General features: G+C 39.9%; 1 protein-coding gene across 4 annotated transcripts in view; it reads right to left on the minus strand.

The window, feature by feature from the left end:
* The window catches only part of gdpd5b (glycerophosphodiester phosphodiesterase domain containing 5b), a 44,412-nt gene that overhangs the window by 4,864 nt on the left and 23,110 nt on the right, over positions 1 to 16,438 (minus strand). For all 4 annotated transcript variants that reach the window (XR_003274376.1, XR_003274377.1, XM_026191300.1 and 1 more), the window contains exons 3-13: positions 11,633 to 11,736; positions 9,065 to 9,158; positions 8,851 to 8,910; positions 8,372 to 8,470; positions 7,458 to 7,551; positions 6,102 to 6,247; positions 4,879 to 4,961; positions 3,480 to 3,630; positions 1,024 to 1,245; positions 683 to 840; positions 417 to 564 (exon numbers count right to left, since the gene is read on the minus strand). Coding sequence is in view for 2 of the 4 variants with exons in the window: in XM_026191300.1 (XP_026047085.1) it covers positions 417 to 564; positions 683 to 840; positions 1,024 to 1,245; positions 3,480 to 3,630; positions 4,879 to 4,961; positions 6,102 to 6,247; positions 7,458 to 7,551; positions 8,372 to 8,470; positions 8,851 to 8,910; positions 9,065 to 9,158; positions 11,633 to 11,736 (1,359 nt within the window). In the remaining 2 variants the exon portion in view is untranslated. The remainder of the gene's footprint in view (positions 1 to 416; positions 565 to 682; positions 841 to 1,023; positions 1,246 to 3,479; positions 3,631 to 4,878; positions 4,962 to 6,101; positions 6,248 to 7,457; positions 7,552 to 8,371; positions 8,471 to 8,850; positions 8,911 to 9,064; positions 9,159 to 11,632; positions 11,737 to 16,438) is intronic.

The raw sequence follows: 16,438 nt of genomic DNA on the forward strand, positions 1-16,438 counted from the left end.
TTATTTGTTTGGCACCAATTAAAAACAGGTAAAGAGCCTTCAATATTAGAGAGAAACCTCAGCAATCAGACATGAGTAAAAGTAAGAATTTTAAACAGTAAGAGATCTACATGATGCCTGCTGGTTGGAAGAAGAGGCTCAAACTTACAGTTTATAAATGGGATGTGTCATTCTCTTTGATTTTCTATAAATTAATAAAACACCTGCTGAATACACATATTTTAAGACACGTCTGCAACAAGATTTGGAGAGCAGAAAAGGTCTGAAAAAATCTCAATGCAGTAAAGGAGCAAGTGGGGGGGAGAAAGGAAATCATTCAAATAGAAGATCAGACCCCCCCCCAAAACAATTAACTTAAAAGCAAAATGTGAACCCAAAAGACTTATATAAAACTACTGTGTGTGATGAGTCCTTACCATTAACCAGATGGGGTAAGGCACCTTTAGGAGGACATGCGGGGCCTCTGAGGAGACTGATGACACCCCGCTGCACCAGAGCACCGAGTACAGCCAGGGCTCGTTGACTGTGTAGAGGGTGAGATTGATGTGGGCCTCGGAAAAGTTCCTGGGAAAAAAGGGGGAGAAAAAAAAAAAAAAAAAAAGGAAAACATTCAGGCACTTATAAATCTTTGTGCTGAAGCTGCAGACTGATAACACAACATCAGGGCTGTGTGTCTTCCTACCTGATTTCCTCTCTACTGACTTGGTTGTATCTGAGCAGCAGGCTGCTGATGCCGGACTGCTCCAGAACTTGAGGGCTCCGTTTCACCACTGAGGTCTGGATCAGATCAGGTGCTAGCTGTCTCACCTGGGCTCTATTGTCATCAGGCGTCCACATCACCTGGACACGGCACAGTACGTCAAACAGTTACAGCTTTGAAACTCTATCACCAACACAACTATTTTTATAGGATTTGCATTTGAACTCATTCGTTTTGCATGTAGCATGCAAACAAAGAAACACCGGACATCACGCAGTGAAAAAGAGCAAACACACACTGCCATTTAATCCCTATATAACTACCAGGCTTTGAGGAACCCCAGATTGCTGCACAGCTTGTAGTGTATCGTTGATCCAGCTGTCGTAGCAGGGGTGCTTGGGAGGAGGTCTACGCAGCCTGAAAACCACCGTGCTGTTGTGATATGAGGCTAGTTCTAGAAGCTGCTCCAGGCTGCACACGGTCTGGTTGGCGATCCGTTCCTTCTCACGTTGAAGCAGCGTGTTCACGGTCCAGAAGGGGTCATCCTGAAACATCACACACACAAAAAAAGGAAGAAAAAAAAAAAGTGATCATCAGGTTTACAGTTTAAATGAAAGAAAAATACAGGTTACAATACAGCTTTATAACACTTTTATCAACATAAAAACTCAAAAGATCATTCAGTACATCGTTGGAGGACGCCACATTTCTCGCTACACTGCTTACTCCCTTTGGAGAAGATCCTGAGAAGATTCTTTTAATCTATGATAAGATGCCATTTCACTTTTTTTGACTAGAAAACACTTCATTTCTGCCTTTTATATATTGGAGAATACATATACACTACAGATTAGGTGATGAAAAATCATTGTTGAAATTACATGGAGTGGTGGTACGGCTTTTCTTAGAAATGCAATATCTATCCACACAGTGTGCACACATGCAGTGTAAACACAAGACGGGAAAGTAATGAAGATTCAAACAAATACAGACAGCCACATCTCAGTCTTTGCACATCATGGTCTCACCTCATAAGAGCTAAGCTAAAGAAGGAAACATTTTAAAGCAACAAACCTGCACTTTTAGACATGGACAGATTAATGAAAAAGCAGTCCTCGAGTGACGGCTGTTTCATGTACGAGGATGACAGTGAAACATGGCACTCATCGCACCGCAGCTCCCAGTAAAGCTTTGGTGAGTGTTAACATTTTGATGAAAGCCAACGACATCATGAATGATCTAGAGATGGCACGATACCACTTTTTTATGTCCGATACCGATACCGATATCATAAATTTGGATATCTGCCGATACCGATATGAATCCGATATAGTGTTTTTTAATCAAAACTGTTTTTTTAAAATATCTTGCTGCATTTTGTATAAGTTCATACTCAAGTTTAAAACAACAACTACACTAAAGCTATTCTGTTATACCTATATGCAAAAAAAAAAATATTTCATAGTTCAGCAATACTGATCAATCTAATAAACTTAAACCTACACCATCCTCCCTATTCTGGTATTTTAAAGAGTACTTAGCATAAATATTAAGCAACCTAACTAATAGGGTTCCAACTCCCAGCAACAACAAAAATAAAAAAATAAAAAAATAGGGAACCACCCCTCACGCTCCACCTCATGATGCTTAATCGACGTAATCAACCTTAATTTGATGCAGTGTGAAAAAAAATGCACAGAAATCAATTATTTTTCAAGAAATATTAAATAGATTCAACATCTTTCTTCAACAAAATTGCAGACTGCACAGATGGTACCTTCCCAAAGGAAAAAGTACTATAGCTTACTAGGGTATATATATTAGACTTAATAGTTACTATATACAGTAATTGACTTCTATTCATTTTACATCAAATTAAAACTTTGGGTGTAAGATTCGGATAATTATTTATTAAAAGCTAGACATTTTAAATGAAAATAAGAAAGAAAAGTATGTCTTTGTGCCCCCTTTTCCCTGTTAATGCCCTATCGGCCCCCCTGGCTAAACTTTGCTAGATCCGCCCCTGCACAGTTACCAGCCGTCAGCTACGTAGAAAAAGATCCTCGAGTAGAAAGTAATATTAAATAAATTGTAACAACAGCTTATCAAGCTTAAACGTGCTGCTGTTGTTCAGCCGCTGGTTTCCTCTTTCTGGTGCAAAGTGGGCCAAAAACAAACCAGAGAGACGGACTCGCGACAGAAAAGCTGATCAGCTGATCATTAAGCAGTTTCATGATTGAAGTAGCAGCAAGAAGAGGCAGTCGCTCCATATATCGTTTGGTAAGCTTAACGCAGGAATGCTTTACAAACATTCAGAGATGGACTTACACACTTGCTTTACTTCTCTCGGGGATAACTTTGTCGGAGATGAAATGCCGGGTTGCTAGCGAAGCTCCACATGCTATCCAGACCACAGGTCCCGCATGCCACAGCCGCTCTATCACGTGATGCATACTGCTCCGACGTGCTAACGTTCTGAGGTGAGTTACGGCGTGTTGCAAGTTTTGTGAGGTGCTTTCGTGATATTTAATGGATCGGATTACATTTTTTATTTTTCTCCGATATCCGATCCAGTAATTTAGGTCAGTATCGGACCGATACCGATACGTAATATCGGATCGGTCCATCTCTAGAATGATCAATGTGCGATGCCGTATAGCATTTATGGCTCACTGGGATAATGGCTTTTGTTGCACATCAGTGCATCCCGGCACGCTAAAGCTAAGACTACTTTCAAATAAATTCACAGATTTAGTCCTTATTAGAAACCAAGAACTACCTTGAGGAACCAACGTCCAGCGTTGAGCTGCTGCAGATCCGTCCAATTGAAAAGTGAGGCTTCGTCCATCTGTCTATCTGGAAAAACCTTCTCTACGTCTGTGGTCCTTCGCAGGGTAAAGTCACGCATCAGGAAAGGAACACCATCCATGCTAGCAAACAAAAGAATTAAGAAGTAATTAATATTTGCAGCTGATGTGTACGAGAGAGATGAAGGTTCCGAAAATAGCAGAGAAGAGATAAGAGCTGAAATCGTGCCAAAAAAGGAAAATGCTGCTGCTGACCAATATGTGAATTAAAAAAAAACTAAAAAAAAAAAACCTGAGCTCATATCAAGATCATTTCCAAGAAAAGACAAAAGGAAAAAGCCCTTCCATTCTCTGTATTTGTCGTTCAAATACTAATCGGAAAAACAAACTAAGCATTTGACTAACAAATATTCTGCTAACACATATAGGTGGGTGTTTGTCTGTGTTTGAACTGTTAGTTTCCAAAACAGCATCATCATGTGTGGGGAAAAAAATAAATAAATAAAAATCATGTTCTATAGTATGAATGCGTGCACACATGAGCATTTGTCTCCAGTCTGCTTCAGGAGTGGAGTCTCTTTGTGGATCTGGCTGTCATCAGGTCTAATTACTCAGCACCGTTAGGAGCCCACCTGTCAGCAGCCTGAACATCACACACCCATTCACCTCTCTCAGGACCACACACACACACACACACACACACACACACACACACACACACACAAGATTGCTTCAAAAACATCTAATCAAATTAGGATGCACTGACGGTCTTAAAACACTCTGCACTATGAAATGTGGCTCTAAAACACAAACACACACTTTGTGGCCGGCATCACTCTCCACCTCCACACAATCACTCATCCTCCATAGCCGTACATGCATGAGTAGACATGGGCACCCACTATTCATCACATAGCACGGCCACTGGAGTATCCACCCACCCAATTTCCTGCCTTCCTCCAAGTGTGCCTCTCTGAGCTCAGCCCGTCTTCATTATGTTGGTAAAATCATGCAGGAATTGATAACTACGGACTGCTACTATACTTAACAGCGGTATGTTCAATGCATAATGCCTAAGATTGTCCCTTTGGTATTTGGAGTACACAATAATAATAAAACAAAAAACAAAATCCCAAGCAGGTCTAAATGTGATACGTGGTCCTGTGTGACGTTAGTCCTGAACTGATTGAGAAATTTTTGAAAAGCCAGTGATTGTGATAATCTATGAAACCCAGTGTGTGTGTGTGTGTGTGTGTGTGTGTGTGTGTGTGTGTGTGTGTGTGTGTGTGTGTGTGTGTGTGGGGGGGGGGGGCACTAAACCTTTTATTTGCTTTGCTTTATCATTCTCTTGTATTGATTGTATGTGCGTACCTGATGGCCACGTCAGCCTCCAACCCAGTGACGTTCATCTGCAGCGCTCGCTGGAAGGACCAAATTGTGTTCTCTGGAGCAAGCTACAAACACACTCACAGTAAAGGACAAGCACAGAAATTTTTTATTTATTTTAACATATAGCCCCGTAACAATGACCTAACTTCTGACTTTTCTGAAGTTGGAGCTACATCTCTTGATAAGAAAATGACACAGAGAAAACGTTTTTACATGTATTTATAAAGCTTTCACACTCTGTCCTGTTCACAAAATAATACACACTCTGCCCTCTGAACACAAAGGATTGTGTGTAATGAAAAAAGTCACAGCTGCAGCTTGCCCTTTAACTCTTCTGGTCGAGGGTATGATCAATACCATACCATCACTTACTAGAATAGTATCATCCTATGAAAGCCTGTGAGTAAAGCTACTTGCCTGGGAACCACAGGAAAGGAATGATGCTATAATCAATACAGAGTGATTCTGGGACAAAGAGTCCAGTGATGTGATCACTGTTTCCCAGTGGGAGTCTCACAGCCTTCCACAGCCACTCCTAAATTTAGATTCCACAGTGAGAATCAATTGCCTTGCACAAATAGCACAAAAATCTGGGTGTGTTTTTGAGCGTGTGCGTGACTAACTGTTCTGAACAACCATCTTCTCGTTCCTTCTAACAGTTGTGTAATACTCAACAGTACGTTTTGCCAAGGGCTTAAATTTGTCTGCAGGTGATGTTAAGAAGCAATGGCATTAACCCAAGCACATAAATCAATCATGCAAAAATGCACTTTGCTTACAGATCATATGTTAATGTGGCTAACCATTCCAGCTCCAAGTAAGAGTCTAACTGGTGCTTAAAAAAAAAAAAAAAAACTACAAACAACACTTTGTCTTTGGCTGGGTTACACCGCAGTCCAGAAGAACATGTAGGTATGGAGCGCTCCCAGCTCACATAGTTTTTCTATTTTTCAGTTGCACACAAGTTAATATGCTGACACAGTCCTTTTGTTTTTCATTCAGAAAAGTGAGAAAAACAAAACAAGGGACTAATATAAAAAAATAACAATATAAAGCAGCACAATTTTTCCTGGGACTCTGGGAGCCTTGCTGCTAAGCCAATATCTGGACTCTGTATGTTACTGTACGAACATGTACATCAATTTATTTATTTATTTCGTTTTAAATTCTCATTCAGAATGGAAGCTGGGCATCAGCTGACTCACCATAGGGGCTCCTTGATGGCCAATAACAGCAGGGCGTGGTTTGAGGGTGGCTGGGTCCATGATGCAGGGAGAGGTGATATGTAGGGGCACCACGTAGAGTGCTAGTAACACACTGACATACAGCAAAACCACCACCACCTGGAACACTGGAAGAAGATATGCAGCATCAACACAGTTACAGTTGTTAGCTGTGATATAATGAAGTCTAGTTTGACTTTGGGGAAATTTGCTTTTATGATGACTACTGTAAGAACACTCCAATAGGAGCATAGCATAATAACTGGAACAGGGGAAATGGGTAACACAAAATCTACCATTCAGCACCTCCAAAGCTCACCAAACAGCTCATTATACACAGTTTGTGAAAGATGCTAGGTGCTAGGAGTGTGCCAAAATCAGTTACCTGTGCAAAGGCAGTAAATATCTGAATGTTCAGCAGTGCTTAAAACTACACAGTGGCCAACAACACATCCATCGGGGCCATAGAGATTACCCTGTGTCCAACTCTGTATGAGTGTGTAATAATGGCTGAAAGTGGGCACCCACACACAGGAATGTATTTGTTTCAAGGTCAGCTCCGGGGCGGGGTTCAGTAGCCAACTCTTGTTACACACAGGAGACTCACACAACCCTCATCCACCCTCTCACTCGCACACACACACACTCATACCCTCTTTGATATTCAGTTGCTGTTCTGCACTGAATAAGATAAATTTTGCCAAGACCTTTTCACCTCATCAAGTATATATATATAAAAAAAAAAAAACCCTCAAACATAAACATAAAAAATGAAGCCAACAACTAAACAGTCAGGCAAGTTATTTTCCATCTTTCAAAGAGACAAGGGCAAATTCTCTTGAGCAATGATCATTTAGATGTATCAGGTTTTATCACTAAAGACACATTTATCTTTGAAAAAACAATAACTTGTAAGTAATTAGCACTTAATGATATACCATTAATGCATCAGTTTTTTGGTAGCCAACACTGTGGCTCCCCCTTGTTCAAAATCTCAAAATCATAAATCACAAAGACTTTCAAGTTCTTTTTAGGTGTCTGCTTTACAGACACCAGTGGCAGTGAGAGTGAGGACAGAGCACACATTCAGAGCTAACGATCCCCACAAAGAGTCCTGAAATCAAGGACAAACAATTCAAAATGTCCTGGGTGGAAAACATCACATGAGACCGGAGGAATGTTCGTTATCTTGGACACCCTGGGTGGAGGTCTTGGCCTCTTGTCTACATAGTGTTAATCATTCACAACTCCTCCTGTGTATGTGTGTGTTTGATCTGTGGCTGATGGTAACGTCAGGTAAGAATGGACTTGAATGTTGTGTTACAGAAGCACACATACTCATTTTTTCTGCACGGGTGACCTGTCCAGCCACAATCCAAGATAGTGCCGTGACTGCGGCGAGAGCCCCGATGTGCAGGAACGGGCCTGTAGCCTGAACAGAGGTGTGAAACAGAAATGAATGCGGGGGTATGTAGACAGAAAAGGTTAGACAGAGTTAACGATTGAGTAGAGGAGGAGAGAAACAAAGACAAAGAAGACAGAGAGACATGGAATTACAGATATTATCTGGAGTTGAAGCACTGGCAACACTATTTAGAGATAATAGCTGTAATTTGTACTGGCATTTAATTTTAATGGCCACAGTTGGAGTGAAATCATGTGTCCACTTCAATCACACATTTCTGGTGGTGCAACAATCCCAAACGGACACACTAACTATAAGGTTATTTAAACTTCTCTGATGTAATTTAATTTTAGAGACACTGCAGTTGCTGTAGTACCGCATAGACAGTTTACATGATTACACATTCCTCCAAATGGCAAGCAGCAGAGTATCAACTGCTACAGCAGGCACACAACGATTATTTTAAAGGGACATTTAAAAAAAAAAAAAAAAAAAAAAAAAAAGCTGTATATGGATGTACAAGATGGACCGATTGTTGTAGACACTGATGTGTAGTGTAGGAATTACACCAGTTTAAATGGGCATGTGCAAACCTCCACAGCACTACAAAGGAGAGACACTTCAGTCCACCCTGGCTGTCTCTGTGAAAGAAAACTGATTATAGCTCCATTACTGAGCCATTATTATATCAAGGCCGACAACCTCTGGTCAAAGTGTTGGTTGTTGTGTGAAAATAACACTGTGCCTCTCGCCTGTGGATCACAACACTCACTTTAGTACGGAACCTAAGCACCAGCTGTGATGTCTACCCATCACAAGTAGTTTAGGGTGATTTAAGTCTGCTGACCTGCAGGGAGATGGGGATGACATCCCACTCTTGCGCCCATGTTTGATTGACAGATATGACCCCAATGATGGTGGTGAGCAAGGCAGCAGTAACTCCTATCTGTGTGGAGAAAGAGGGAGAGACACCAAAAGAGGTTGTTTGTTTAGACACACATATGCACCAGAATAACCCAGAGTAGCTCGCAGCTCTTTCACATCTCAAACAGTGTTTGGTAACTGTATTTGATTTGCTGACAGCATTTCTGAACAGCTTGTTTTCTGGGATTTTGCAACTCTGCTGGGACAACTCCAAACTATAAGTTGGGAAGTTCAGCTGATCAGCAACGATTGGACACAGCGACACACACAAACACTAAGTAAACACATAACAGAGTTAAAAATACATATGTAAAACTCGCCCACCCCCCTCCCACCACCCATTTTTCACAAACCACACACAGACACATTAACAGTTGCTCAGCTTCACATTTGGCATGTTACCTTATGAAGCCAGTGCAAATTTAACTGCTGCCCAAGTGCAACGTGGCAAAGTGCTAAAACCTGAAGAGAAAGACAGAAAGAAACAAGAACAAGGTTCAGAACAAGCCTGCTGCCTTACAGATCTCAACTTGCTAATCGTTGTTATGTAAGTGGTTACCATATCTGGCAACACATGAAGACAATTTTAAAATCTCTTCAACGATATGCGACTCACAATTAGAAAAGCAATATAGGTGAAGCCAGCAGCGGTGGTGGCTAGGATGGGAACAGTGCCATCACTCCACTCCCCAGAGCGGTTGTACAGGAACCTGCAGAAACAAGGATAACAACATTTCTTGTCTTCATCACACCTAATAAAAAAAGGGTGTGAAGGCTTGTGAGAATAGAGTGTCAGTGTATATATGTGTCCCTATTTTCTCCTACCTATTATCGGCCGTTTTTCTTTCTTACAAAACAAACATGACTGACAAACTACCAACAACATTATGTTAGATTAGCTGCAGAAGTCCACAAAGAAGCAGACTTGTACAAAGAGACAAAATGATGCAATCTACAGTTGAAACATGACATTGATGTAGAAAGCTGAAAATGGAAACTATTGGTTTACTAAAGGTCTCTGATTGACAGGCAGACATCAATAAAGTGCTTTCAAGCTTTGTGTTAGCAACAATAATGCACAGACTCTGCACAGTGACCACAGACACTGTTTCTGTGCCACAGGGAAAATCTGACAAAAATAGATTATGTAACATTATTAATGGATGGTTGGACAAATTATTGAGGACTGGCTTCTGTTTTATGGGATGCTTTACTATAACATGCAACTACATATAGCTATATATAGACATAAAAATATACGCATGCTACTCTGAGTTTAAATCCTCTGAAGAGTGACACTGGGTGTAACACCAGGTCCACAGCTGCAGAGAAAAGACGAAGTGCCTGAATGTATTTGTTTCTGTGCATTTCTTTGGGTGTGGGTGTGCACATTTTTAAATGACAGCTAGGTCCTTTACATTCAAAGCCTTGTGCATGATTCTAGTGGCATAGAGCCACAGCAGGGTCACTTAGTGCAGATGCTCCTCAGCCCTTTGTGAATGCTTTTTATGCTACACATGGACAGAGATACTCCCTGCAGCTAAATCACTCAGTCATAAAGACAGGGATGGCAATTGCTGCGATCATCTCTGGAAATCCCACAAAAGCAGGGTAAAAAGAAGGAAATTTGCTATAAAGAGGGATGGCAAATGTCTATTGGAGATGTAAATGTGGATAAATACACACAACTTAGACAGCAGATAAAACTGGACTGTCTGCAGAACTCCAAAGAGGATGGCAAACATAGCCAAAGGAAAAGGTCAACAGGGGGCATTGTAGTCTACTACAGCTCCATATATTCTTGGATACTACTAGGGTTGTTTTGCATGACTCAAAAATAATTCTTATTTATCCTGCCCTGGGTTTGGTGCAGCCACTCAGTTCAACCACTGTCTGGAACAGCCCGTTTTAGCTCCCTTTCATATAACTTTCTACTGTCTGGCTGCCCCTCGCAGACTCGATCTAAACAGGAAATGGGTGAACTGTGCACCTAAGATGGTCATTTTAGGGATATTTGCTTTCAGTTAAACTGCAAAGGACCATGAGTGGGGAAAAAATAATAATAAAAAAAAAAAAATCTACCCAAAACTAGTCTGAGGCCTTTAGGCCCATTTTAAGGCCCAGCTTTGTTACTTATTGTGAATCAAAAGCTGGGCCTTAAATGAAAAAAGAGCTGGGAGATCACTGAAAACTACAGAGGTGAAGAAACGAGGAAAGGTAATGGAAGCAACGGATGATAATAAGAGGAAAAGGTGACATTGTTGCAGAGATCCCTGAGAGGAGAACAGAGAGAGGAGAGGGAGGGGAAAGTTTTCATCTGAAATCATGTGATGTCTGCATACTCTTTAGAGATTTTGCACTAAAATGGAAACATCAGTGTCGCTAATCAGTTAACATTGCCTTGCATTTAGTATCTTAAAAGGCTCAGTTTCCACAGACATTGATTAAACCCATTCCTCAACCATAAACACAGGAGGCCTTCACTGAATTTTTCTTTTAGTCTAGGATTAAACCGTAGTGTCCGCTCTGTGAGAAGATGTAAGTGGTTGTCCCAAAAAACAGTAGTGGGTTAACAAATACAAATGTATATTGTCAAATATACATTTGTTCGATTAAATGTGGCCCAGGACTGAGTGGTGTACAAAACAGGAAGTTGATGGGTGAGGACCTCTGTGACGTAATGGTGTAATCTGCACAGGGTTGGGTGGTCTCTGTTCAGATTAATAATGCCTTGATTATACTCCGTTGCAGACACGGACAGCTGAAGAGTTGAGTGGTCGTTCCTATTTGACTTCTTTGAAGTTCGTGGCCTTTGGTGCATGTGTAGTTGGTGCATTGTAGAATAAATTATTCGCAGACAAGACTGCATAGTCACAAAATGCTAAAATAAATAAATAAAAACCCCCAAAAAAACCCAAACAAAAAACAAAAACAAGCAGGCAGATGTCCCTACAGACCCTTGCGCTCACTGCTTTTCACTGATTGTGAAATGTACGTCAGTCAGATCCGAGCGGACCATAGCTGATTGAAGGTGCTGGAAGTATAATTGAGGCTTCTGGCAGAAAACAGGTTAAACTGATTGTTTACAAAAACAACAAGCCAACAAGTAAGGGTTGAATGTGTTTACAGCCAAAACTATATGCTGGCAGCCTCTGACAACACACAGGGGCACTTTTGTACTCACCAGTTGAACTCGCTGTAGTCATTATGTGCCTCCCACCAGAAGTAGAACCAGACAAGCAGGAGACAGAAGGTAAGGAGGAGGATCAGGGACCACAGAAGCTCCCACTGCACACACAGACACACAAACAATTATTTATGTGGCTCCTCCATATTTAATTATAACAGACTTGAGAAGATGACTTAAGTCCTTTTGACAATAATAAAAACAACTGAATTACAAACAATCTGCTGAATTCTACACACAGTAATAGAGACACTCTGTATAAATTATTGGATAGACAGTCACAATTTAAGTACCACAGGAGAGACCAGCAGAGTTCATAATAAGTTAACTTTTCCTAAACTTACCTGAGCACATGGCACCAAACTGACCCGAGTATTCCCTTATACACTTTGCTCATTAGCAAGGAACAGCTTTTAATAAAGTTTGTATGCAAGCTGACTAATTACTGTCCTCATCTCCATGCACTTTGGCACTATGGCAAATATTAAATGGGCTAAATCTTCACAGAGACAGAAAGAGACCCTGAGGACATGCATAAGAGGTGATGAGCACACAGGCATTTCCACCGTTCTCAGCAAACTTTAAATACATCTACGGTTGTGCTATTATCCAGACAAAAACCTTCTGACCTTTTCTTAAAGCAAAGAAGCTTGATTTAAGAAAAGCTCATTGTGCCCTGATGAACTAAGCATCAGCAATGATTGCTCACAAACCCTTAGGTAACGCACACAAAGCTGATTGAATAAACCCCGTGGGCTAAAGAGTAATGCGACTTTAAATGATTTGATACCAGTGACATGCAGTGAGTTTTGTGGAAATCATACACACCGTTTGATCACAGTTATATAAAAAGTCAGAGTTTTGTGTAATCTGGACCAATTGCATGATACACATTTACTAAGAAAATCGACTTTTCAAACCTGCTCCTGGGTCAGAAACAAGTGTCTGTAACTGTAGTGCAACTGTAGTAAATGTGTGGTGAGTCTATAGGAAGTCTGAGACGGTCAGCCAAATATCTGCATGAAGTTTAAAGATGTTGCTTATAGAATCTGGTATGTATAAAAATTACATCCAACTAATAAAATAACTGATTAATAAAAGAAAACTGTTTTTACTAGTTTAAGCTTCTTTATTTGTTGTATTTGTTTATCTTCTGTAAGTAAATTTATATTTGAAGAGCCACTTTGAGTTCCCAGAAACCATTTATGAATATTTTATAACAATAATTAATCTTTAAAAAATGAAAGAATAGGCAAAAACAAAACAGATGAATGTATCCTTGCTTTTGGCCTAAACATCAAAAAACATAAGTATAAAAAAAAAACTTGTGAGCTTTATGTGGGTTGTAGTGTTAAGATAAAGTCACTTGGTTAAATAGCCTAAGCAGCTAAAATGCACCACTGCTGAGTGCTGAGGATCAGATCATTATCACCTCAACCAGCTGATGTAAGGCAGTATGCCTGACCTGCTTTTATCAGCTCTCATTTTCAAGGTGTGTGGGTGGGTGGGTTGGTTTTTTTTTTCCTCTCTCGTTCTTTTTTTTTAATATTCAAAGCTTTCCAAAAGCTGGAGCTAAAGGTTTGTGGATCATGAATAAGCTTTTCAGCTTAAAATGATGTTAAACACAGCATCTAAATGCCATACTTTGACCTCAAACTAGTTTTAAGAGCTTCCTTAAATTTCAGCATGCCAATCATATTCAGACTCTTATGAAATTCCTGATGGAACATGTTATTTCACTAACAAAAAAAAACACTACAATAATAATGAATAAATAAGCCTCTCAAAAACACTCAGTTATTTTCTGAAAAACAACTACTGCTTAGCTTCCACTGCAAAATAACAAACATTTACCTGGATCCTTCCTAACATTCAGATAACAGCTCAGCGTGGTTACAAAGAGGTTACACTGATCTCTGTGGGAGGAAGAGCTGTGTGTGACAGGCAGGTCTGGCCCGGGTTCCCATGGCCCTTAATGACTACCTGGAGACACCTGGGAGAGCCGACCTTGAGAGGAGCCATTGTTTGGCCTGCCCCCCCTCTCATTAAATGCTCCACCTTCTCCTTTTCTTTGGATGAACCTGAGAGAGCTGCTATGATGCACAAAGTCTTTACTACTAATACGGAATGAATATGAATATGGCACACAAGGAATCAAACAAGACAACCACAAGTCAAGAAGAAAATTCTTAAAAAGATCATCTTGTTGGGTCTGTTAGTCCGTCTTCCTGTTTCCCAGCTCACTCAGCAGCAGAGCTCATTCAGTCAAAGATGACTTGACCTGCCCTCGTAACGTCACATTACCATTCTGCACAGCTGGCTTTTTATCCAGGCAAAAGAACACATGACACAGACCAACAGCGGGCCAACGGAAATCTATGAAAATTCAAAGCAGCTCTGGGAAACAGAGTGTTTGAAAAGCACTCCAACACTTCTCCAGGCTTTATTATGACAACATTTCCAAGTAGAGTGCTAAGTTGTTTGACTCTTTAGGAAATCACAAGAGTGTATTCTCCTGAGGAAGACCAGTTATGTAATCAAACTTAGAATCTAAGTTATGCTTATTTATCTTATATGTATAATCTTGGCTGTGTCTGTGTCTGAAATGACCATATTAAAAGGACAACATATATGATGCAGTCCATACTGCATAATGAACTAAATCAAATGCATTTCTGAAATGTTGAATAAAAAGTGCAAATATTTGAAAAGCTTGGAAGTGGCAGAGCTAACTGCTAAAAATAGAAGGATCAAATGGATCAAGGAAAATATTGCTGCAGCATATAAACACTCGTGTTAAAACCTTAAAAGGATACATTCCAGAAAATCCTCCGCTTGCACTTTGTTCACAAAACTCTTTGCAAGTAGTGGAGACAAATGCCATAACAAGCTTTTACCTACAATGTTGATATGCTGCTTCTACAAAGCATCGACATCCCTTCAGTCACATAAAGCATTCATCATTTATGAAATGGTACTGTACTTTATGCTCTGTCAAAAAAATATATATACAGGCTGCCTAAGAAAACATTAAATAGTGTCAAAATAATAATATTTGTGATTCTCTATTGCACTCAAGAAAACGACACCAGTGAATTCATATCTGGAAAAGTCAGGTATGGAGCACAAACCGTATGTGGTGTGGAAAAATATACCTTTTGCTCTTTTTCCAAGACAGCTGAAAGCAGAGAAAACATTGCTGTTTTAAATTAAAAAGCTGCACAAAGACTTACTTATGGGGCCAAGGGCTGTGAACAACCCCTGCACAGGATAAAATAAAAGTAATAAAAAGGAAGTCTAAACAAATTTATATGAGTTACTCTTCCCCACCTCCTTCTTCAGCAGCATTTTATTTTTAACTGCTCATAGCAGGGCCAATACAGTGGATTATTACTGCAGCAGCCAACAATATATTAAATAAAGCCTACTGGATTGTTCCTCTGTCTGCAGTAATGTTCTTTTGAATTTTATGGTTTAAAAACAACTCAAAATGTCAGCTCGAATTCAGTGTCTTCCCCTTGTTGCAGCTTAGTAAATATTCCCATTAGAGTGCAGCTAAAGGCATTTGGAATGTTAAGTGGGAATGAATCAACCTAACTCAACCCAACACTTACTGCAGACATAAATAAGGGGTAAAAAAAAAAATCCACAAAAACAACAGCAAAGAATCTCAAGAAAGCAAATTCAGCAAATGGTCATGCCCATGGGTTCCATACTTTCAGGCAGCAATTGAATTTGCATTAAAAGGAATCCTATTATGAATCCACTTTAGAGCTTGTAAATTTGGATGGACTACCACAAAAGGTCTTTAATTCCCAAACTGTTGATGTGTTACTTTTGTTAGACCCCTGGAATCAAAGTTGAAGGTCTACAGTGAAATCACTCCTTGACCGCATCATTTCGAATCCACTGTGGTAGCTTTTGTGGAGATTTGCTAGCTCCTTCCAGTTGGTACTTTGTGACAGATAATTGGTTCTCAGTCAAATTTAAAGCAAGGAAATCAGGTAAATACTGAACATCATCATATCTAACAAGACGGCACAATCAAGGTATCAGTGGGTAATATGCTACCTATAGTGGTTACAGAGGTTTTGATCTTTTGTCCTTCTTTTCACTGTAAGGGTGACTGCTAACTGCCAATATGGCTGATTCAATCTGTTCTGTGTTCTCCAACAATGCCTCAATATGCCAGACTGGATCGAGTCTACACAGTTTCACACTCAAGATGGTAACTATTTATACCCATGAGCTGTTCTACAACAACACTTGGACAGGGTTGCACAGAAGAAAACACGTGATGTGTGATTATTATACAGAACTGCAAATGGCCTATTGTGTATACTTTCATTTGCATCTGATTTGTAAGTGTAGCCCAGACAGAACTAGGCTGTTAAGTTCCTGCATAACAACAGCAGTAACAGCAAAGATGTTAATTTCTTCAAGTTGTTCATTTTCATTTCATTTGTCAAATTTTAATTAAGATTTGACAAAACAAGTATTTGAGATCACAATCTAATGTAATCCCTAAAAATTTAATAAATACGAGGAGATGTACCAAAATAACTAACACAAGTTAAAAACTAATTTTGATAATTTGTGACATTAAAATAAATACTGTACAAACACAGAGTGCACACTGTGAGACAGACTGAACTACACATTCTCACAGACTACATCTTAAATTGACCGAGCTACAAAAAGAAAGACACATTTAAATAATTATTGTGAAAGTAACACAGTCAAAATTCATCATCTTGTCCAAATCTGCTTTGATCACTGAACCTGCTCCTCTGCTCCTCTGTC

The sequence above is a fragment of the Astatotilapia calliptera genome, chromosome 14 (assembly GCF_900246225.1).
Source record: "Astatotilapia calliptera chromosome 14, fAstCal1.2, whole genome shotgun sequence".
Taxonomy (NCBI): Eukaryota; Metazoa; Chordata; class Actinopteri; order Cichliformes; family Cichlidae; genus Astatotilapia; species Astatotilapia calliptera.